Genomic DNA, 23,517 nt, shown 5'->3' with positions numbered 1-23,517 from the left:
TGTAAGATGTGAACAGATGTGAAGCTTAAGGTTGGCAGGTGGTGCTGTATGTCTTTACAAACACAAATAGATGTTGTCATCTTAAAGTGTCAACAGATGGCAGCAGTGAGCTTTCCAGAGGCCAGCCCAATTGGCCCACTTTTACCTTCACATGTTGCTATGGAGACAGGCAGAGTGAAAAAGATCAGCAACCTGTTGTCAGGTGAAAGGGAGCCCTCCGATGACATGCCATGGTACGGAGAGGGCGTGAATCGTGCATCGGGGCGGAACTCCTTGTCATACGCCATAACGTTCCACTCCTGCCTACGATTTCGGGCTTTACGGACCTTTTTCACCTCACGACTGGGATCCTCCACCTGCTTCTGCTGCTCCTGAGTGAAAGAAAGAAATAGAGTGTCAGAGAAAAGGATAGAGAAAAGAAGGGTGGATGTTAAGTGTAAGTCTGTGAGTGATTTGCAGTGGAAGCAGACCAAGTAGACCAAGTTGCATTATTTTGTCCAAAGCAAGGATTGTTTTAATGACATTCTGGAGTGTTATGTTCTCTTTCTTGAAGATCACTCTATTACCGCTTGTGCAAAACAATGCAATCGCATATGAGCACAAATTCACCATGTATTAAACAGCGTTATCACACGGCTCACTGGAATACTCCATTCTGAATGGTTACACTTCTGGGCACAAACAAAAACTACACCAGTCATCCGAGTATTGCGGGTAATCTTTTACTATTTACTTGATGTGCTTTGGTCCTTGTATCACTTTGTGATCTCTATAGGTAAGCTAATAAAATTATTTCAGTTTAATTTAAATCTCATGGTAGATTTTAGGTAGATCACAACTGTGACGCAAACCTGAGGCTGAATTCAGTGTTTCTGGAAACTCTGGGGTCTCTTTCGTATTAGATAATAACATACACTCACCGAGCACTTTATTAGGAACACTATGGTTCTAATAAATTTCACGTCGTGGTGATCTGCTGTTGTAGCCCATCCACCTCAAGGTTCGACATGCTGTGCATTCTGAGATGCTATTCTGCTCACTACAATTGTACAGAGTGGTTATCTCAGTTATGGTAGTCTTAATCGCATGAATAAGTAGGTGTACAGATGTTCCTAATAAAGAGCTCAGTGAGTGTAATTTCAATGCAAATAAATATTTCATGCCCATGTATTTCTTTATTCTGTAAATTCGGGGAATTGGCGGTCACTCTAATTTCGCTCACATACTCTGGTTTAATCACAAATCACATTTGTGATAGAAAGTTTTAAACAGTCAAACTAAATGAAGAAGAACTGCACACATCTTTCACTGAAAAGTGCTGTAAAGAAGATTTTCAATGGGATTCAGGAAATGCATTATACATTCACATGAACACACTACTTGGTAGAGAGGTTAGTGAGGAGAAAGTGGAGGGAGAGAAAGTGAATGACTGGACAGGTGTCAGCATCGCAAGGGAGTGGAAGAATAGCTAGACTGATGAAAATGCAGGTCTCTTACGGAGGACAGAAGGGGGCTTCTGAGAAGAGCCTGCCTGGAGTGGGACTTAGCCTGGTCTGAGTGAATCTGGCCTGAGCCACTGGTCTGGAGAGAAGGGGCAGAGTCTGGGGGGGTTAGAGCTCTCATTCATGCAGACACACACGCTTCCGATTTGTATACAGATGAAATCTGGGACATTAGTCTTATCTGAGACCAGGAACTGGTTCCAGCTCTTGATGTCATGAGTCACAGTCTTACAACCTTCCAGTACATGATGAAAACATAAATATCAGAACCATCATAAGCACACAAAGTGCTTATATATGACACACACCTTCTGTCTCCTTTTCTCTTTTCGTTTGTCCTCTGTGGCTTGCAGCATCTTCTCCCTCCACAAGATGAAGAAGTAGGAGGGATCTGTATAGAACTTCAATGCATCCTTCTTATCATCTCTGTTTAAACATTTTAACCACAAAAAATTTTTAATGTTGTAGTAGCAGTTTGCAGTGTTCACATTACATGATATGTAATCTTGCCCTTGGTGGAGTGTGACTTGACATTAAATGTGCAAACATAAAGATGTCAGGATGATGATGGTGAACATCTCACCTGTAAGGGCTAAGTATATTAAGAGGTGGAGGTTTGTCTCCACGATGGTAGAGCTCAAGGACAGGATTAGGAATTGAGGTCCTGGAAACCACCTGCTGATCCTGAATGGTGGAGCTCTTGAAGGCCTTTCGCATGTTGATATCCTGCAGAGAGACTACAGATGGGGACAGAGAAAGAGAGATAATTCAGATGTGATGATTTCATTTTCTGCCATTTCTGGACAATAATGTAAACTAAACTAACCTAATATATTTTATTATCCAGACTTGCTTTTCTGTAAAGTCAAATTAGCATTTCTGTAGAAAATCTCTATCCTATTCTAGATTTTACATTTACATTTATGCAGTTGGCAGATGCTTTTATCCAAAGCGACTTACAGTGCAGTTATTACAGGGACAATCCCCCCAGAGCAACCTGGAGTTAAGTGCCTTTCTCAAGGGCCCAACAGTGGCATCTTGGTGGTGCTGGGGCTTGAACCCCTGACCTTCTGGTCAGTAACCCTCAACCACTGAGCCACCACTGCCCCTGAATAGATGTAATCTATTCTACACTGTCAAATGTGTCTCTTTTTGACAGGACAAAAAACAACATATCTGCCGTCAGAAATTGTATTCTGGGCCAAACTCGCCATCTCTGAAAGCTTTAGCTAAGACAGACATTTGACTAACCTGATCATCATCATCGTGGATGCAACAACCTATAAAACATAAGTGTGATAACCTATAGCCCACTGCAGGTAAAAGTACAGACAGTAGGACGTGACCGATTGCATTTCTCAGCATTATTGGATTTTATTGAAGGTCGTGGCCTTTTTTTGACAGTAGCTATGTCACATACTTACACATACTTAAAGAAAAACAGCATCAAAGTCAGAGAAAAATGCTACCGCTATCTGTAATCCAGACCTTTTGGCAGGGTTTAACTTTTGGCTCACCAGCCAGTGACTAGCATATTCCCCTGGCTAGTAAAAATGTAAATTGGGACACCACTAGCCACTCAGCATTTTCACTAGCCAAAATCCCCCACCCCACAAAAAAATAAAAAGATAACTATAACTGCATGCTTTTGTTTGATAATTTTATTTGAACAAGACTGCTATGAGTTAAGCAGGATACAGGCCTAAAGGAATATTCCGGGTTCAATGTAAGTTAAGCTTAATTGACCTTATAATTTTATAGTCGTTTTAGGGTTTACGGTATGGTGTTATGTCGTTGTGGCAACAGAGTTGTAAAATCGGAGTGGTGGTGGCGTCGGAGTGGTGGTGGCGTAGTGGTTAAAGCACAGGGCTGTTAATCAGAAGGTCAGAGGTTCTAACTCCACGGCCACCACCATTGTGTCCTTGAGCAAGACACTTAACTCCAGGTTGTTCCGGGGGGATTGTCCCTGTAATAATTGCACTGTAAGTCGCTTTGGATAAAAGCGTCTGCCAAATGCGTAAATGTAAATGTAAAAATGTAAAATGTAAAATTAGCTATAACGTTACGCAGAAAAGGCTAGTAAGATATTTTATCACACTTAAATCATGTTGTTTACATCTTGTGGCTATACATTTAAAACAGTGAGTATTTTTACATTTACGAATTGACCCCATTCACTAACATTGCAATACTTTGTTCATAATTCATGGAAGCCCAGACTTTAAACCCATTAATTCTAAATTGTACTCGCACTTATGAAAGTTTTCCATTGTTTTTCATTGTTTAATTGTAACATTTGTAATAGGGCTGAAACGATTAGTCAACATTATCAACAACGTCGACAATAACAAATTGTCGGTCAACTTCGTCCGCCCGGAGGAGGAGGAGAAGACAGGCTTCCGCCTCCCGGCCCACGCCTGCCCCGGTCTGCGAGCCAGAGCCCACGCCTGCCCCGGTCTGCGAGCCAGAACCCACACCTGCCCCGGTCTGCGAGCCAGCACCCACGCCTGTCACTTTGAGCGAGCCAGCGCCCACGCATGTCACTGTGAGCGAGCCTGCGCCCACGCCTGTCACGGTGAGCGAGCCAGCGCCCACGCATGTCACTGTGAGCGAGCCAGCGCCCCCGCATGTCACTGTGAGCGAGCCAGCGCCTACGGCCTCTACCATCAGCGAGCCTGAGCCCTCGTCAGCCATGGTCAGCGAGCCTGAGGCCTTGCCAGCCATGGCCAGCGAGCCTGAAGCCACGCTGACCAGGAACAGCGTCCCAGCTTCGCCAGTCGCATCAGCCTGGAGGAAGAGGAGAAGGGGAAAGGTCTCTGCTCTCCAGCCTCCGCCTGCCGCAGCCCCGTGCCCTAAACCCCCCTTGGCTCTGCCCTCAGTGCCCAGCGAACCCAAGCCGGTGCATACCACGGTAACCCAGCCAGTGCCTGTCGCCTCAGAAGTCAGCGAGCCAGCGCCTGTAGCCTCAGAAGTCAGTGAGCCAGCGCCTGTAGCCTCGACCGTCTCTGAGCCAGCGCCTGTAGCCTCGACCGTCCCCGAGCCAGCGCCTGTAGCCTCGACCGTCCCCGAGCCAGCGCCAGTAGCCATGACCGTCCAAGAGCCAGCGCCAGTAGCCAGGACCGCCCAAGAGCCAGTGCCAGTAGCCACGACCGTCCAAGAGCTAGCGCCAGTAGCCATGACCGTCCAAAGGCCAGCGCCAGTGGTCATGCCCGTCCAAGAGTCAGCTCCTCTCGAGCTTTCCAGAGCTCCGCCTTCCGAGTTTCCCGAGCTTTCCAGAGCTCCGCCTCCCGAGCTTCCTAGTACTCTGCCTTCCGAGCCTTCCGAGCTTTCCAGAGCTCCGCCTTCCGAGCTTCCTAGTACTCTGCCTTCCGAGCCTTCTGAGCTTTCCAGAGCTCCGCCTTCCGAGCTTCCTAGTACTCTGCCTTCCGAGCTTTCCAGAGCTCCGCCTCCCGAGCCTTCCAGGGCTCCTCCTCCCGAGCCTCCTAGGGCTCCGCCTCTCAAGTCTCTCGAGCCTTCCAGGGCTCCGCCTCTCAAGTCTTCCAGGGCTCCTCCTCCCGAGCCTCCTAGGGCTCCGCCTCCCAAGTCTCTCGAGCCTCCTAGGGCTCCGCCTCCCAAGTCTCTCGAGTCTTCTAGGGCTCCTCCTCCCGAGCCTTCCAGGGCTCCGCCCCTCAAGCCTCTCAGGCCTCGCGAGCCTTCCAGGGCTCTGCCCCTCAAGTCTCTCGAGCCTCCTATGGCTCCGCCTCCAATGGCTCAGCCTCCTACGGCTCCGCCTCCAATGACTCAGCCTCTTACGGCTCCGCCTCCCGAGCCTTCTGCGGCTCCGCCTCCCGAGCCTTCTGCGGCTCCGCCTCCCGAGCCTCCTGCGGCTCCGCCTCCCGAGCCTCCTACGGCTCCGCCTCCCACGGCTCTGCCTCCTGAGCCTCCTACGGCTCAGCCCCCCCGGCTCCGCCTCCAGAGACTCCTAGGGCCTCGCCTCTAGAGGCTCCTACGGCGCCACCTTCCTCGGCTCCGCCTCCGAAGCCTTCCAGCTCACCATCAGAAGAACCTCCTACGGCGCCAGCTCCCAGGCCACCTGAGCCCGTCCTTGCCCTGAGGTCAGCTCCCAGACCTCCTGCACCTGCCCTTGCCCTGCGGCCAGGTCCAAAGCCTCCTGAACCTGTCCTTGCCCTGAGGCCAGCTCCCAGACCTCCTGAACCGGTCCTTGCCCCATGGCCATCTCCTAGGCCACCAAAACCGGCCTCTGTCCTGTGGCCACGTCCCAGGTCCCCGGAACCGGCCCTTGGCTCACGGCCATCTCCCAGGCCACCAAAACCGGCCTCTGTCCTGTGGCCTCCTCCTAGGCCCCCTGAGCCGGCCCTTGCCTTATGGCCAGCCCCCGGGCCATCTAAACCTGTCCCTGCCCGGTCGATACCTCCCTAGCCCCCTAAACCTGTCCCTTTGTGCCCCCATAGACAGCTTGCCTGTCCTCTCGGCCTCCTTGGACTGCCTGTCTGCCAATCTTTGCCCCCCTGGACTGCCTGTCTGTCACTCGTTGCCCCCTTGGACTTCCTGCCTGCCCTCTGTGCCCCTTGGACTGCCTTCTTGCTCTTGTGCCCCCCTGGTCTGCCTGTCTGCCCCTGGTGCCCTCATTTTGTTTTTTGTGAGTTTTTTGTCCTTGGTTTTTTGTTCTTTAGGATCGTCTGGAATCCGATCCTTTGAGGGGGGCTCTGTTATGTATACCTTGTCTTGTTTCACTGTTGCCCTTTTGTTTGCCATTTTTGTCCCTTGTGTAGCTCCATAGTCTCTTTGTTAGCTTTCGTGTTCACCGTTCATTGTTTGCACCTGCCCTCGTTAATTTGCCATTTTGCTTCTGTTTATCACCTTGTTATCTTGTTTGAGTTCTGTTTTGTTCATTGGCCCCTTTTTCCCTTGCTCATGTATTTATACCCCGGTTCTTTGTTCAGTCCTTGTCTATCGTTGTTTGTTGTTAGCCTGGTATGTGTTCCATGCCTGAGTTCTCTGTTTTGTTGCCTGAGTTCTCTGTTTGGTTTCATCGTGTTTAGTTTTCAGTTTTATGTTTTATTTCCCCATTGAGGGTTGTTCCTTTGTGTTTACTTGCTTGTTTATTTAATAAAGTCTAACTGCATTCGGATCCGCATCTCCTCGTCTGCCTCGCTGCTCAATCGTTACAATAACCAAGTGAAACAATTACACTTATATACAAAATACATGTATATTTAAGATAAATTCTCTTAAAGCAAGTCTAAATATCTTATACGTTACTTGTCAAGTAAATGTATATTGTTTTAAGGATTTTGAGTCAATTTTAATTGGAAAACAAGACAAAAACACTTGATAACAATAGGATTTTTTGCAGTGAATTTCTTTACTGAATTAAACTTAAAATAAAAATATTTTTCCCCTTTAATTCAGTGAATGTAATTTACAGGTATATTTAAAAGATGATTTTGTCCTCTTTATTGTTAGCAAGCACATTTAAAACAACCTTTTAAGACGGGGCACAAGCTGAATACTTGGTTAATAGCTAATGATTAATCATTGCAATAATCGCCGAATAGTCAAAATAATCTATATAATAATCGTTAGATTAAATGATTATCAAAATAATCGTTAGTTACAGCCCTAATTTGTAATAAAAAGGACATAACCGCAGGTAGAAGTCTTTCTAAAAAATAAACTTTATTATTTGTTATGAAAAAATAATATACTAAACACAATAAGAAACTTTAACTTTCACAGTTGTAATACAAATGGTCTAATAGAGTCACCTTAATAGATTTAATATACATTTATACCAGTTAGTGTTAATGCTGTGCACATCTGCTGAGTGATGATGTGTATTTTAAAACACCTGGTAGTTTAAGTTGATGCATGGCACAGTACTGCTTCGTCTTTACCTCCTCAGAGCTGTTTATAATGTCAGGGCTATTTAGCAGTTTGAGAGGTCTGACTTCCTCTATATAGTGCTTTAAAGTAGAACATTCTCTGTAGATTTGAAATGGTTTACATAGTGTAAATTTTGTTGTCTCTGACGCGATAAAACTCATGTAAGTTCAGCTCCGCGCATTCCCAGAATTCTGGCTATCGTATCTCTGGAGCACGAAGATGTGTGTGCTGTGGTGGTTTGTGTGATATCATGCTTTATTATCCCTGCACAGATGCCCGTGTCAGAAATCAGAGGCATTCAGTATTTAGTGCTTATAAAGCACTGAACATGATATTAATAAAGTTACATTTGCTTCAGCGGTGCACTGACATTCACATATATTTATATGCAGATAAAATCCTGCAAACATCACCTGCCAAAGTGGCTTGTAACAGTGACTGTGTTACCCGGCACTGCCATGCTATACCATTTGGCGGGTGGATGGGTGTTAGCTATCAAGACCTGCTTGTTGGGTATATTGAGTGCACTGGGCCATATGATAGCCAGTTATCAGTCACACTTGGTGGTCTGGACAAGAATAAGTCAATAATTTTAGTCATTAACTCGTAATACTGATCTGACATCAGTGTAATGTCTCTTCTAAAATGATTCAAATTGGTGTTTGACAAAAACAAGCTGTCCATTGATCAGCATAAAGAGTAAAAAGGCTTAAATCAGAGCTGCGTGAAATCCCTGCTTAAGTCTCTTATTTGTTTGTAGAGAGAGAGAGTGAGGACAAGACACAACAGGTGGTCATTCACACACTCTGCCTCTCACCCAGGACTAATCTAGAATGGCACAAACACAGACTATGTGTGATGTGACCTTAGACTTCCCTGAAGCATGTGTAAGTCTAGCCTTACACTGCCTTGTACCGTTTCCTGTAGATTGAGGTAAGTCAGAGACGTTACTTCTTTCAGATGTTATTACTCCATCTTTTATCATCCAATTTTAATTATAATTTAATACATGCAAAATTAATACATGCAAAATACCATAATATTGCAAAAACAAACCGCATTCCCATCTCATGTGTTCAAAAGAACAAAATAGTCACTTCCAGATAAATTGTTGACACTGTGACTCTATTAATGAAATACTTGCTGTTTAGAGCTTGCAGACAAAACACTCTAGAAGAACTTGTCTCATGTCTGGGAGTGACAGCGCATCACACAGTTCTGGGAGCACCGTGTGTGTGTGTGTGTGTGTGTGTGTGTCTTTGCTGTGCGGATTTTTTTTTTTGTATTCGACTTATTTGCTCTGCAATCTCTATGGAGCCTTTGGATTTTCTAGGCACCATTATTTCAGGATGAACAGAGCAACATTTCAGATGCTATGACTGATCCTCTGGTTAATCCAGTTATGAATTAATTATTCAGTCACATTCATTTTTTGATGTGCATCATGTACTCCTAATAAATTCAACAGGAGTTTATTCTGTAAATTTGTTTACATCATAGTTTATGCAAATTTCTTATAGTTAAAACATTTATTCGTTGTATAATTTTTTTTTATTTGAATCTTGGTTTTTCCATCCAGCAGTTTTTATGCAATATCCCAAAAATGTGCATAAAATACATGGATGGAAACCCATCTATAGTCACAACTTTTAGTTTGTTACTCCCCAACACTACCCCTTATATTAGCTGCCTCTAATTCGGGAACATAGTTTGTTTTTGAAAGTCACTTGTTAGGTATGGATCACAAAAGCAAAAAAAATAAAAAAAAAACAACAGTAGCTGCAAAAAGTTTTAATTAATAACCATCTGACTTCAGCTGTATGTATGCCACTGGAGAACAAGCACTGATTGCACCGCAGGGGCCACTGTACTGTTTTACTGAGCATTACTAATGTAAGGCTCAGCATACTGGCTGATCTGATGGCAGAAATGGGTTATATCAGGTAAAACCTGAGACAGCTCATAAAAGGAGGAGGTTCTGTTTTTCAGAAATTTAGTATGAACAAACACCCACAATGCATTTCTGTTCTAATGGAAAAATACAACTCATTTTTTTCTTTGTCCATTTGTTCAAATATCTATAATATACATTCTCTCAAAAACAACAATGGTGCAGCTTTCAGGACACCAACAAAGACAAATTCATGTTTTAAAGAAAGTCACCATTAAAAAGCTTTGTTAAAAATTAGGTTACAGTCCAGGGCTACGCTTAATCTCTGTCTGAGTTGTTGATGGTGGACATTTATTCATGTTCTCAAAATCATACTCTTTCATTCAGAAGCAATTTGTGTCACATTTACCTGCAATTAGGGTGATGTTATTGATCCCAAAATGGCTGCTCAGACACACAACTGAGCCATATTGATATCTACGGAGACATGGCTCTACGAACAAATTGACTACAGGCTTTAGTCTTTGTGTAGTGAGTATATTTGAGAAATAAAAGAAGCTCAGTTTTAAGTTTTAAAGCTGAGTATACATTAATAATTAGAACGGACGATAGGAGGGGGGATAGGGTGACTTTTGGATCAGACCTATCTATGAATGCCAGCAAACCCCATTACCCTCTGCTCTTTTTTTGTGAGATGTATTAATATTCAGAGACCATCTAATTTTCTATTCTGTTTCCTCATCCTCCTCCCCAACCACCAACTCCATTCTTCTCGCTGTGCAGATAAAATACTAGATCACTCTAAGGTCAGACAGTCACACACATTAGAGAGCTATATACATGCACATGCAACACAGAATCCACACGCTGTGCATTTCCAGCAAGCCTTGCTCTCAGCACAGGTGTGGTTCAAAGGTCATCATTCACTCTGAAGAGAACCAGGTGATAATGGAACACTTGGGCTTTAAAAGAAATGTCGATGTTTCACCTCCCTCAGTGAGGGTTCATGAGGGAGCTGGTGCATGTTAAACACTCTTCATCGACTCCCCAGTTATCGATCGCAGCTGGGCTCAATCTTTTAAATAGATTAACATATCATGGCTACATAGAACCAGGCAGGATGCTTTCAGACCTGTAGTTTGATTGATTTGTTTGGAAACGGGATATTTCACTTTCTTCTTGGTTTGGTTCGCAACATCAAATCAGCCCATCAGTGCACTGTTCTGGGGTTTAGCTCATAGTGGCAAAGAGGTGGGCAATATACTGGTTGAAATGTGTTAACGGTACAAATTTTACAAGCATTGTTTATTTTGTAATTATGTTAAATGGTACCACATGGTACAGAATTTGTTCTCCAATCAGAAGTTATTTCTCTCGGTGGTCGGTGCTGAGAGAGACTCTGCCTCGGGTCGCTCATCCATCTAGCAGAGACACAGAGAGACAGAGAGAGAGAGAGAGAGAGAGAGAGAGAGAACTTGCTCGCTGGCTCCCGGACGCGCTGTCACCCTGTTCTCAACCGCTCCTTCGCCCTTTGATGGAAGCCAGCTCCCTCCTCCCCCGGCGGATGGCAGTGAGTTCTCTGGCCCCTGGTGGACAGAACCATTCCTCCCCTTCTTCTGTGGATGGCAGTGGTTCCTCCAGCTCCTAGCGGCTGGAAGTGACCCCTCCATCCCCATGCAGGCGGCTGCTCCCCTAGCCGATGGCAGCGGTGAAGACTCTGCAACAGCGCATCCCACCAACCGCTGAAGCAGGTTTTTGTCTGCTTCAGCGGTTGGTGGAAAGGGAACACCGTCTCCAAACAGAGGTTAGCTCACTGGGTCATTGATGCCCACACCTAGGTCGTGCCCGCCCCCTTGCGGGTTTGGGCACACTCTGCGAGAAGTGTGGCATCCTCGTGGGTACTCAATTCAGCGGAGCAATTCGCGTCCAGACCCACTACGAGTCACAGGTGCTCTGTACTGGGGTCGGGCACCACGGGCTTAGTTCCCTTTTCAGGCAAACTCCCTGTGATGTCGGCGGGCCCACGTTTTCCTTGGGCTGCCCCGGTCACCGTGCTTGTAGAGTCCCCCCTCATTAGACTGGACCTACCACCGCGCCATTTCCCACGTACGGCTTCACAACCCTCTTGGTGTATTTGCCACATGTTACCTCCCCCTAGACTGGGCAGGATGTGGCCTCCACAGGATCTTTTCCCCCTGAAAGAATAGGACCGGGAAAAACCGCCTTTCCTGATGCATTTCATAGCGTTTAGATCACGTCCTATGTGAGAGACATAGTAAGAGAGAAGGCTGCAGCTGCTGGGCTTGCTCCCATGATAGTCATGTAGCACCTGTTCCCCCCCTCAGGGGTGCGGGGAACCTAAGGTCTGTTTGTGATATCTCTTTGGGGGCGTTGGGGAGGGCTACGTGCAGCCGACACAGATGCCTCTAGCATGCAGTAGCCTGCTTGCACCCGTCTCAAAAGTTCACGTAACACGGTCAGTGCGTGCCGTTTTTATATGGGACCCCTTGTGTCACTTTATTTGACACAACGTTGAGTGAGTGACAAAAGTGGAACATCATGGTTACTGTTGTAACCTCCGTTCCCCGAGATGATGTGTCCCTCCTGCCACAGTACTAGATCCACCACTGTAAACGGGCGTACCTTATTTTCGGCGCCTCAGTGCAAAATCCTGACTGGCACTCGCTGCCCCGCTTCCCATATACCCATATGTCCGGGGCGGGGCATGCAAATTCTGTCTGCCAACTTGACATTGGCCTTTTCTCAGGTTCAGAGTTAGGTTTGGGGTCTCAGGAAGACCCCTTGTGTCACTTCATTCGACACAACGTCTCGTTCCTTCCGTCGGGGAACGGAGGTTACAACAGTAACCATGACGTTTTCCTATTAAGTCAATAGGCACAATGGAATGTTTGGGTCAAGCAAAATGGTGGCACAGTGCCATCAATGTTATGACGTCATCAGCAATCCAGTTCTATATTATAGATCAGTGGTCACCCCTCAAACTACAGGCTTAAAGAAGACCATAACCCAGGACAGCACTCAAAGGCAAACTCTAAATTTCCCTTTCTCAAACTCTCTCCATCTGCTACCTGCTACAGCTAAAAGCCTGATAAGATCTGAAGATGACCTAGAGATTAAGCATAATGATTGTTGTTACCCTCTTCCACGGTGGAGTCCAGCTGGGTGACTTTGATAGCCAGCAAGTCTACTCTCTCCTGCAGGTTATTCATACGCAGGTAGAAACTGTTAGCTTCATTAAACAACTCCCCGAAGATGTCCTCCGCATGACGACCTGTAAGACCGACAGTGAGAGAAACAGAGATTACCCCGCTGTAGGGTTAGGTGTTATGATGTATACAGTACCATGCCACAGTAGAAATGTGTCAACCAGCAATATCATTTCTAATTTTTATACCATTTATAATGTTATACCATTCATAACGATCAAGAAACAGAGTAATGCAAACATGTCAAGCAAGAACTTGTTTTTGTTTGTTAGGTACAATGCAAAGCGGAGATAATTTGCTTGCTGTTGCACAGCAATATAGCAACTTTCTGCATTAAAGCCGTGGTAATACTACACTTCATGCTCTATTTACTCCACTGAGCACCAAAGTTCAAGTTTGGTGAACTCTCACCTGCAAATTCGTATAACGAGAATCCTTTCATTTAAATATAATTTTATTTGTGATGTATTATTTATTAAAAACAGAAGCCCTTGAGCTTGACTTAAACTGCAATGTCAGAAATTATTTTTCTGAATAATTTCAAATGAAATTAGAATTCAAATGATGTGCAGTCACAGGTGTGTGTATATTAAGGCAACAAGTCACCAGAGCCCATGCATTACTGTGGTTTTTATCACTGGGAAGGGGTGTTCTTAAGAATGATGCAAAGCAAAGAGGTTTCAATCATTATCCAAAAATATGCACCAGCTTCCAATGATGGGGAACACTAACAGCATCCAAAACACGACAAATGCAAGCGACATACCATGTCTGTCTTTTTAGCAGTGTGTGCAGATAAATACATAAAGGAACAGGCAATTCAATAAAAGAAGTGAGAAAAGAAAGAAAGAGTGTCACTGACTCAGGCTGCCCAGCTGTTTGATGATGGCCGCCAGGGTGCTGTTGGTGACGCACTCCAGCTCACTGGGCACTCCATCAGGAAGAGCTCCTCTGCACAGGTGCTTGGGCTCAATACTCCTCTTGACCAGTGGCATGACTGACTACAGCTGAGAGAGAGAGAGTGAGAGAAAGTCTAATTTGTAATTTAGAAAGTCTACTTTCTTAGCGCTCTTTGAATGAGTACACACTGTAAAATGAAGACAGAAATGTCCACTAAAAGTTCACTGATATGAAACCAGCTACTTAAAGCGATGTACAATTTGTTTGTGACAAAACATTGTTTTTCTATTTATTCATTTTCAATTATTTATAGTGGAGTAACAGTACTGTTCAGAGTGTCTGTAAGTTGCGTTTGCAGACCCACATTTTGTTCCAGGATTTGCATGTATACAGCTTACAATAACATAATAAAAACTTTTTTTTTTTTTTACTTTTTCGATGAACAAATAAAAGGCACTCTAGAAAAAGTGGGTATCCCAGCCACCTCACGTTACGACACACTTTGTGATACACATGTCAAGATTTGATATATCGTGATATATCACAATATGTTTGTCACGATTCGATATAATCACAATAAAATCCCGATATAATAATTAGAATAGATTCCGGTGCACAAGCTTTCACATCATCAATTAATTTGGGTATATTACAGTTATAATGTCCATTTTGCTTACATACAGTATGAAATGAATTATCTTTCAGATAATGCTGTTAGTAATTAAACAGGGGACCTTCTAACTTGGTAGATTACAGAAATATAAATTTTACAAATTTGATCAGTTTTTCATAATTTTGCTCAAATGTTTTTAAATATACAAATTCCATTTATTGAATATATATTTTATTGCACATACAGTATATATATATATATATATATATATATATATATATATATATATATATATATAAATAACACAAGTATTTATTTACAAGCATTGATATATAGCATAACATGTAACATAGCATTTAACCCAACATGGTCTCTTTAAGGTCCTCTTTAAGGAGAGAAGTCAAATGGTTTCTTTATATGCTTCCCTTGGGGACATTTTCAGGAACCAGGAAATTAATTTTCACTGTTATGCCGACAATACCCAACTTTATATTTCTTTAAAAACCTGACGAAATTTCACAATTCTCCAAGTTAGCAGAGTGCATCAATGATATCAAAGATGGGATATCTAGAAATTTCCTTCTACTCAATTCTGACAAAACAGTGGTACAAATTATTGGACCAAAAACCTTAAAAAAATAAGCTGCAAAAATATAATTTGACTCTCGAAAACATAGTTACGTCATCTTCTACAGCAAAGAACGTCTAGGTTACAGATGTAACCTCCGTTCCCTGATGGAGGGAACGAGATGTTGTGTCGAAGAAGCGACACTAGGGGTCTCTCTTGAGCGCCAAATATACCTCTGATCTATGAAAAAAGGCCAATGAGAAGTTGGTAGACAGAATTAGCATGTCCTGCCCCCAGACATATGGGTATAAAGGCGGGGAAATACGTCTGTTTCATTCAGGATTTTTCTGAGGAGCCGAAAAGGTTCCCTGAACCAGGACGAGTCCTGAAAAGGATGTTCAACGCCGCTGTGTATTGCTCTTTTAGAGGAAAATACTCTTTTAGAGAAAATCACTCTTTTTACAAACAATTCTTTTAGTTTGCACTGACGAAGTGCCCAGGGGCAAACTGCACTGCCATGCAGAGAAGGAGAAAGCCGCTGAAGTGCGCTGTAGATCCAACAGCAGATCGAAAAGAGGTAAGAGGAACAGATGTGTGACTCGCAGCTCGCTGCATACACGACCATCTGCTCCGAAGAAAATTTCTGAATGAAACAGACGTATTTCCCCACCTTTATACCCGTATGTCCGAGGGCGGGACATGCAAATTCTGTCTGCCAACTTCTCATTGGCCTTTTTTCATAGATCAGAGGTATATTCGGCACTCAGTAGAGACCCCTAGTGTCGCTTCTTCGACACAACGTCGATGTGAGCGACAGACGGGGAACTTCATTATTTGTAACATTTGATAGCAATCTGTTAGCTCACTGGGGGTCTAAATACAAATATTATTTACTTATTTTTTTTCAAAGGCACAATTTACAATCACATTTTTATCACAAAGATGACTCCAACACATTACAGCTTCATTTTTCTGTTATAGCATAAATTTCTCTAAAGCTGATTTGAAATGGTGTGTGTTCAGCTATATACAAATAAAAATGACTTGACTTATAGAAGAATCTCTGACTGCACTGAGGAATGCCACTCTGAGTTTGCACTTATTTAGATGACTTGATTCTTCTTTATTAAAATGGACATTGTATGAAAGCACAAATAGTTGAATATAAATATCAAAACATGGATCTAAAGTATCAATACTATATTGTGAGAAAAAGTATTGTGATATATCGATATTTAATTGTATTGACACAACCCTACTAGTTTGTAGTTTGACACTACAGTGTGTATATCTAAAAATTTAAATTTTTTATTAAATTAAAGATGGTTCTATAACTCTGATTATATGATGTCTTTCAGATAAACTAGCATTCCATAAGTGTTTTGTCAAGTCAAGTCAATTTTATTTGTATAGGGCCTTTCACAACACACATCGTTTCAAAGCAGCTTTACAGAAGATCAGGCATTAACAGACGATAAAACTGTAATGTCTATAATGCAGATGAATCATCATTGTGTAATTAGATAAAATAACATTGTTTATCATGTTTAAAAATAAGTAATAAAAAATCATTGTAATAATAACCCCAGTAAGCAAGCTGAAAGCGACTGCGGAAAGGAACACAAAACTCCATAAGATGTTGATTAATAGAGAAAAATAACCTTGGGAGAAACCAGACTCACTGTGGGGGCCAGTTCCCCTCTGGCTAACATCATGAATATAATGTAAATATTACTTATGTATAGTTAAAATCATGGTTTAAAATTATTAAACTAAGTGTTAAGGGTCAGTGTTTAAACATCGATTTTGTTTGAATTGTAAGATTAATGACCAATGTCTTTGAAGTCCATCCTGGATTAACTGCAGAAGTTCACATAGATGCAATTGTCCTAGTTAATTGGCCGATGAAGCCTTTTGTTGGCAATTGTTAGTCTATGCATTCCATTTCAAGATAGCAGTCAATCAATAGACCTAGTTGATGCAGGCAGAGATTGGGGATGTGAAACGCATTTCAACCTGGCCGGTAATTTCGGTGAGGTTCGGTGTGGTCCATCCTCAATCCAAGGTTCAGACAATGGCATATGAAGCATCCCATATCTTATGGTTGGAGTTGGCATCCGTTCATCCTCTGAAGTCAATCATAATAGACTGAAGTGATGTTTGGCTGGCACCGGCTGCATTTAGTCAACATCATTCAGCGACACGTAGCAGTGGAGTCTGACACGATGCAGGAATGGTGCTGTATCCATGGTTTTGTGCCTAATAATGTTTTGTCTGCATTTCATTCCACAGGTTTCTGACAGAACTGGGTCTTTCTTTCTGTAGCCGGACCTACTGCGATCTGCTTCTGTTTACTGACCACCACTGTCCACAGACGGACATTAATAAAGACACTCACTGGAATGCCGCACACACAGGCATGCAGGCGAAATAGTTAAGTGACCTGAGCACACAGAAAAAAGTGTGGACTAGTTTGATACTAATGAGACATGAAAAAAAGCACTGTTACAGCCTAGTGGGACATCAGACATTGTGTGTGCGTGTGTTCCTGTTGTCTAGTGATTATTGCAGGCTAAATTTTAATGGAAAACCTTGCAGACAATAAATGTAAGAATATCTGTTGAACTAATCAAACAATTGTGTGTGTGTGTTAGGGCTGGGCATCTTCAACCACCTTAAGATACAATACGTATTAAGAAAATATATGCCAAGTTTCAGTATATCAAGACTCATCACATTATCATCATTGGATTGTAATTTAAACCACAACAAATGGATTAGAAAGACTCTAGACTTGTGGGAAAAATGAGTGAATCTGTTTCAGTTGCTCTCATGTCTCATAAGCAGCTCTGACTGCACTGGGAAATGCCTCTGTAATATGAAGTTTGAGATTTTTTAGACAACCTGCTTCTTTATTACTGAAATGACGGACATTATATGAATACACAAATAGATTACTAGAAATATTGATACAGGAATCTTAATATTCAAACAATTTTGTGAGAAAATCATCACAATATACAGATGTTTGATTCCAATGCCAATACTTAGATTGTGGGGTAACTAATGGCTGATAACTATAAATATATAAAAAAAGAAAATGACACAAGGAATAGCTAATGAAGCAGATTGTGCATAGTTATCGGCAGATGCTGATCTTAAAATGGCCAAGTAAACAAGACCACTTTATTTGCCTGTCCATAACATTAATCTAGCACTTTCCAGTTTGTCATCAAGGTAACAACTGCTGGCTTCATCCATCTCTCTCACACACCCTATTGTAAAAATTATACACCAGTTCAAAAACAACTCACACTACACTGAAATGCTCTCACTCTATGTCTGCTCATGAATAAAGCAAAAAAGTGGCGTGACCTGCTCTGCCACTCCTCAGACTGGAGAGACAAAGGAGTGTAATCCTTACTCCCAAGAGCGCCCGCCTAGACTGTGTGAAGTGTAAGTAATAAAAGGATTGGTTAACCTGTTGATACGTAATCCCCATGCGCGCAGTAGCGACGTCAATCTGCTTACATTTAATATATAATTTACCGTCTATAAATGTAATTAATGTTAAAAATTATACATCTTTTCAAAGGTCTAAGGGTTCAACATTGATATCCGATCTCTGCTCCAGAAACAGCCATTTAGTTATTTGTGCCAGGAGTACAAATTAAAACAGCAATATCAAACAGGACTTCATACCTTTGTTATATAAACGCAATCGCCAGATGAATCCAGTTCTCCACACTTGGGTCAATTGGCAAGCGTTCGATGAAAAACATCCAACAGCACTTTTTGTACATAAAAGTGATAAATCTGAGAAATATTGATATATTCTCCATTGTTTACATGAGATCTCGCCTGAAAGATTTACCCATTGTCATTGTTCTTCAACAAACTATGCAATCTGAGCAGCATTCATGTTAAATAACTGTATATTATCTTCTATATTAGAGTCTCATAAACAAAATGTTGCTTGTCTCCAAAGTCTGTTTTTAAAAATGCGGCATAGTTTTATTCATAACAGCCAAGCAATGCAGTCAGATTTTGTGTCGTCTTGAAAGGCGGAGCCTTAATTTTACTCTGTATGCTTCCAGCGATTTTACAGAGAAAAAAAGCTTGCTGGAACCAAATGTTCCCTTTACAAAAAGCTTCACTATGATGCAGTGCTGCTAAGCGCTACGGGGAACAACCCTAGTTGTGACCGAGCTGAATAATGTGTGCAACACGTCAATGAACATTGACTGGAATTTATAGCCTCGGCTGATGTAATCATTAGATGCACCTGCGGCCAGGCTATAAATGGATACGTCACCAGGTGTCGTCAGAAACTCTTTTTTCAGAGCGATTCTGTTTCTGTGTGTTTTACAAACCCTGTCAAAACTTTCTTTCCTCTATTAGGAGTTAGAATTGGTTAGACAGTGCGCAGCGAATATTTTCCTCTTTTCTCTTCTGTTAAGAAAATATATTATATATATATATATATATATATATATATATATATATATATATATATATATATATAAAAGAGGGAATGACTGAAAGCCGCAAACACTGCATACGTTTTTGCTGTTTGTTTGGGGGTAAGAGCACGCTGCTCTCGCGTTGCAGTGGGGCGGGTGCGAACACTGCGATTTGCTTTAACAGGCAAAGTGCTTCGTGCTCGCCTCGCTTGCTTCCGGGAGTCAGCACTCACGAAAAAAAAAAGATAGTCTGTGGGGCTCTTGCATGGATTTGGCTGAGGAGCAAGAGACGGGTTGATCCCTTTCTCTCACTCTCTCCCCAAACCCAGCTAGTCCTTAACAAGATCTCGAAGCGCGTTCCAATGCTTCTTCGGATCATGAGGAGGATCGCGATTCTCTTCCCGCCTCAGAGCTTTCCGTCCGCAATAAAAAAATCTACGGAGGAATTGCTCGATGTTGTTACTCGTGCGGTTGCCAGATTGGACTGGCCACGCAAAAAGAGATCCCCAAACGCTCCAAATTAGGGGATAGATTTTATCTTCCAGTCTAAGAAAGGGAACGCCTCATGGGTCCCTTCCCTTCTTTGATAACCTCCATGAAGAGCTTTTTCGCTCATGGAGAACCCCTTAAAAAAAACTTTACTTCCCGTGTTCACATACCCTCGACGTCATTATATTCGACTATCGTGGGTGCTGAGGCACTGGGGTATTCAGTGATGCCGCCGGTCGAAGAGACGCTTGCGGGCTGTCTCTCACCGGGCTCGGCATCGTCACTTAAGAAGCCCTCTCTCCCCTCAAAGCCTTGTAGGACAACCTCCACTTTAGTGGGAAGGGCTTATCAAGCAGCAGGTCAGGCTGGTGCTGCTCTGCACACTATGCTGTTTTACAGGCGTACCAGGCTGACCTCCTGGACGACCTGAGTGTGGGTTCTGCGCTTGACGAGCAAGCCTCAGACCCGCCTCGGTCCTGACTGAAGGGAGGCTCAAAAGCAAAGCGTGGCGAGTCGTGCTCCTCCTCCCAGGGATTGGGGACAGTCTCGCCGCCCTCGCCAGCCCCAGAAGCAAGACCTCAGGACTAGTAAGAGAAAACCCTGACGGTCTTGTGCCTAGATTAGGGAGTAGCTCCCCTCGGGACAGGGCGCGTGCTTCACTTCACCCCTCCCGGTACCCCCTCGAAGCCCCTCCATTCCCACCACCTCTTGGTGTTTCGGGTTGCAGAGGCTTCCATCAAAATTGGGTGTTTTCGCTGTTCCTGCATTTTATTCAGGATGCGAAACACTCGACAACCCCTCAACAGGAAGTGTTAAAATATAATACCCATCTCAGAGATCCTGGCAGCGTGGAAACTTCTGCCAGATATATTCTTTTCTGTGGGTCTTATAAGGGCGTCAGGATTTAATTCACTCGCTGCTTTTCCGTGTTTCAACGGCGTGTTCTCACTACCGTAAACCGGATTTCTTTTTATGTAAAAACAAAAAACTCAATCTCCTGGTTAAAGGGGCCATGATATGTGTTCCCTTTCCAGAGAGAGAGAGTTAAGTTATTACTAGGGATGCACCGAAATGAAAATTCTGGGCCGAAACCGTAAATCCAGGATGCACTTGGCCGAAAACTGAAACCGAAATTTTTACCTATTTATTTATTTACCTTATTAATTTCATGAATTTAATGAATCTAAATTGAAAAACTACAAACAAATCAAATAAATCACACTTTTATTGAAAGTAACACAACAAAATTAGACAACAAATATATTAAAAATATATAAAATTTTATTTTTCATTCAGTTCTGTAAAAATCTAATTTTACAGATTTTATTAACAATTATCCAAATAATGTAAAGTTTTAGAAAAAAATTATATGCAAAAAAACAGTCAAGTAATGAACTTAGCTAGCATCTTTCAAAAAGTTTAAATATGCAACAGTACTTTGAATTAAAACAACAGGCAGAACACAGAATGGCAGAGGGCCTCTATTCCACTGATCTATATATAACTATAATATATAATTATATATATAGATCAGTGCTCTATTCTGTTTATGTAAACGTATCTACACTTTAAGTGAAAATTATTGTGCAAAACAACAGTGCAAAACAGCAGTAATTGAACTAAATCCAACCTCAACTGTAAACGACAGATGTATCCTCAAGTGAAGAACAAGTGTAATGTAATTGCTATACATAATATATTGGACCGCTTTCTATTTAAGTACAAGTGACAGGTTTCTCTTCAAGAACAAAAGTTGCTAAACTTTCTGACAGTCTCTCCTGTCTGAAAGCTCATCAAGAACATGAGATGCTGCACTGAACAGTCTCTCACTCTCTGTGCTGGTGCTTGGGCAGATAAATACCTGTACGCAATCCGTGCAAGCAAAGGAAAGCCGTCTTTGTTTATGCGACTGTAGTCAAGGGGATTGTCGCTTCTGGCGTAGTTCAGCTAGATACTTCTCAAGTTGTGGTGTAGCTGCGCTAGTTGCGGCACTGCTGTGGATCGGGCGCTTTCCTGTAGAATCTCTTGCTGTACTCTGTATATATATATACAGTGGGTACGGAAAGTATTCAGACCCCCTTACATTTTTCACTCTTTGTTATATTGCAGCCATTTGCTAAAATCATTTAAGTTCATTTTTTTTCCTCATTATTGTACACACAACACCACATATTGACAGAAAAACACAGAATTGTTGACATTTTTGCACATTTATTAAAAAAGAAAAACTGAAATATCACATGGTCCTAAGTATTCAGACCCTTTGTTCAGTATTTAGTAGAAGCACCCTTTTGATCTAATACAGCCATGAGTCTTTTTGGGAAAGATGCAACAAGTTTTTCACATCTGGATTTGGGTATCCTCTGCCATTCCTCCTTGCAGATCCTCTCCAGTTCTGTCAGGTTGGATGGTAAACGTTGGTGGACAGCCATTTTCAGGTCTCTCCAGAGATGCTCAATTGGGTTTAAGTCAGGGCTCTGGCTGGGCCATTCAAGAACAGTCACGGAGTTGTTGTGAAGCCACTATTTCGTTATTTTAGCGGTGTGCTTAGGGTCATTGTCTTGTTGGAAGGTGAACCTTCGGCCCAGTCTGAGGTCCAGAGCACTCTGGAGAAGGTTTTCGTCCAGGATATCCTTGTACTTGGCCGCATTCATCTTTCCCTCGATTGCAACCAGTCGTCCTGTCCCTGCAGATGAAAAACACCCCCACAGCATGATGCTGCCACCACCATGCTTCACTGTTGAGACTGTTTTGGACAGGTGATGAGCAGTGCCTGGTTTTCTCCACACATACCGCTTAGAATTAAGGCCAAAAAGTTCTATCTTGGACTCATCAGACCAGAGAATCTTATTTATCACCATCTTGGAGTCCTTCAGGTGTTTTTTAGCAAACTCCATGCGGGCTTTCATGTGTCTTGCACTGAGGAGAGGCTTCAGTCGGGCCACTCTGCCATAAAGCCCCGACTGGTGGATGGCTGCAGTGATGGTTGACTTACTACAACTTTCTCCCATCTCCCGACTGCATCTCTGGAGCTCAGCCACAGTGATCTTTGGGTTTTTCTTTACCTCTCTCACCAAGGCTCTTCTCCCCCGATAGCTCAGTTTGGCCGGACGGCCAGCTCTAGGAAGGGTTCTGGTCGTCCCAAACGTCTTCCATTTAAGGATTATGGAGGCCACTGTGCTCTTATGAACCTTAAGGGCAGCAGAAATTATTTTGTAACCTTGGCCAGATCTGTGCCTTGCCACAATTCTGTCTCTGAGCTCTTCAGGCAGTTCTTTTGACCTCATGATTCTCATTTGCTCTGACATGCACTGTGAGCTGTAAGGTCTTATATAGACAGGTGTGTGGCTTTCCTAATCAAGTCCAATCAGTATAATCAAACACAGCTGGACTAAATTGAAGGTGTAGAACCATCTCAAGGATGATCAGAAGAAATGGACAGCACCTGAGTTAAATATATGAGTGTCACAGCAAAGGGTCTGAATACTTAGGACCATGTGATATTTCAGTTTTTCTTTTTTAATAAATGTGCAAAAATGTCAACAATTCTGTGTTTTTCTGTCAATATGGGGTGCTGTGTGTACAATAATGAGGGAAAAAAATGAACTTAAATGATTTTAGCAAATGGCTGCAATATAACAAAGAGTGAAAAATTTAAGGGGGTCTGAATACTTTCCGTACCCACTATATATATATCTGTATATGTATATATATGTATATATATATATCTTGAAATTTCTGCTGAACAAACACTGCAGATCACAAATTTGATGTCCTTATCAGAAACTTTGAAGAATTTCCACACCGCTGACATGATCGGCCTTTGTTTGGTAGCACCGTGATAAGGGCTAGATCGATCCAGAGTGAAATCTGAGCACTGAGGGGCGGGGCGAGGAGGTATATATTTTTGGCTCATATTTTCGGCCTTTTTTCTCTTTCGACCAAAAACCGAAAGTGCCATTTTCGGCAGAAAATTTT

At 42.8% G+C, this 23,517-nt stretch overlaps 1 protein-coding gene across 1 annotated transcript in view; it reads right to left on the bottom strand.

The window, feature by feature from the left end:
- LOC127660462 (actin-binding protein WASF3-like) overlaps positions 1–23,517 on the bottom strand; it is a 51,685-nt gene that overhangs the window by 7,585 nt on the left and 20,583 nt on the right. The window contains exons 2-6 of the mRNA XM_052150716.1: positions 13,369–13,513; positions 12,437–12,571; positions 2,086–2,239; positions 1,811–1,928; positions 193–371 (exon numbers count right to left, since the gene is read on the bottom strand). Coding sequence (XP_052006676.1) covers positions 193–371; positions 1,811–1,928; positions 2,086–2,239; positions 12,437–12,571; positions 13,369–13,501 — 719 coding nt within the window. The 5' untranslated portion in view covers positions 13,502–13,513. The remainder of the gene's footprint in view (positions 1–192; positions 372–1,810; positions 1,929–2,085; positions 2,240–12,436; positions 12,572–13,368; positions 13,514–23,517) is intronic.

The sequence above is a fragment of the Xyrauchen texanus genome, chromosome 2, assembly GCF_025860055.1.
Source record: "Xyrauchen texanus isolate HMW12.3.18 chromosome 2, RBS_HiC_50CHRs, whole genome shotgun sequence".
NCBI classification, from domain to species: Eukaryota; Metazoa; Chordata; class Actinopteri; order Cypriniformes; family Catostomidae; genus Xyrauchen; species Xyrauchen texanus.
The sequence above is the reverse complement of the archived record's forward strand: the minus strand, read 5'-3'. Positions and strand labels throughout refer to the sequence as shown.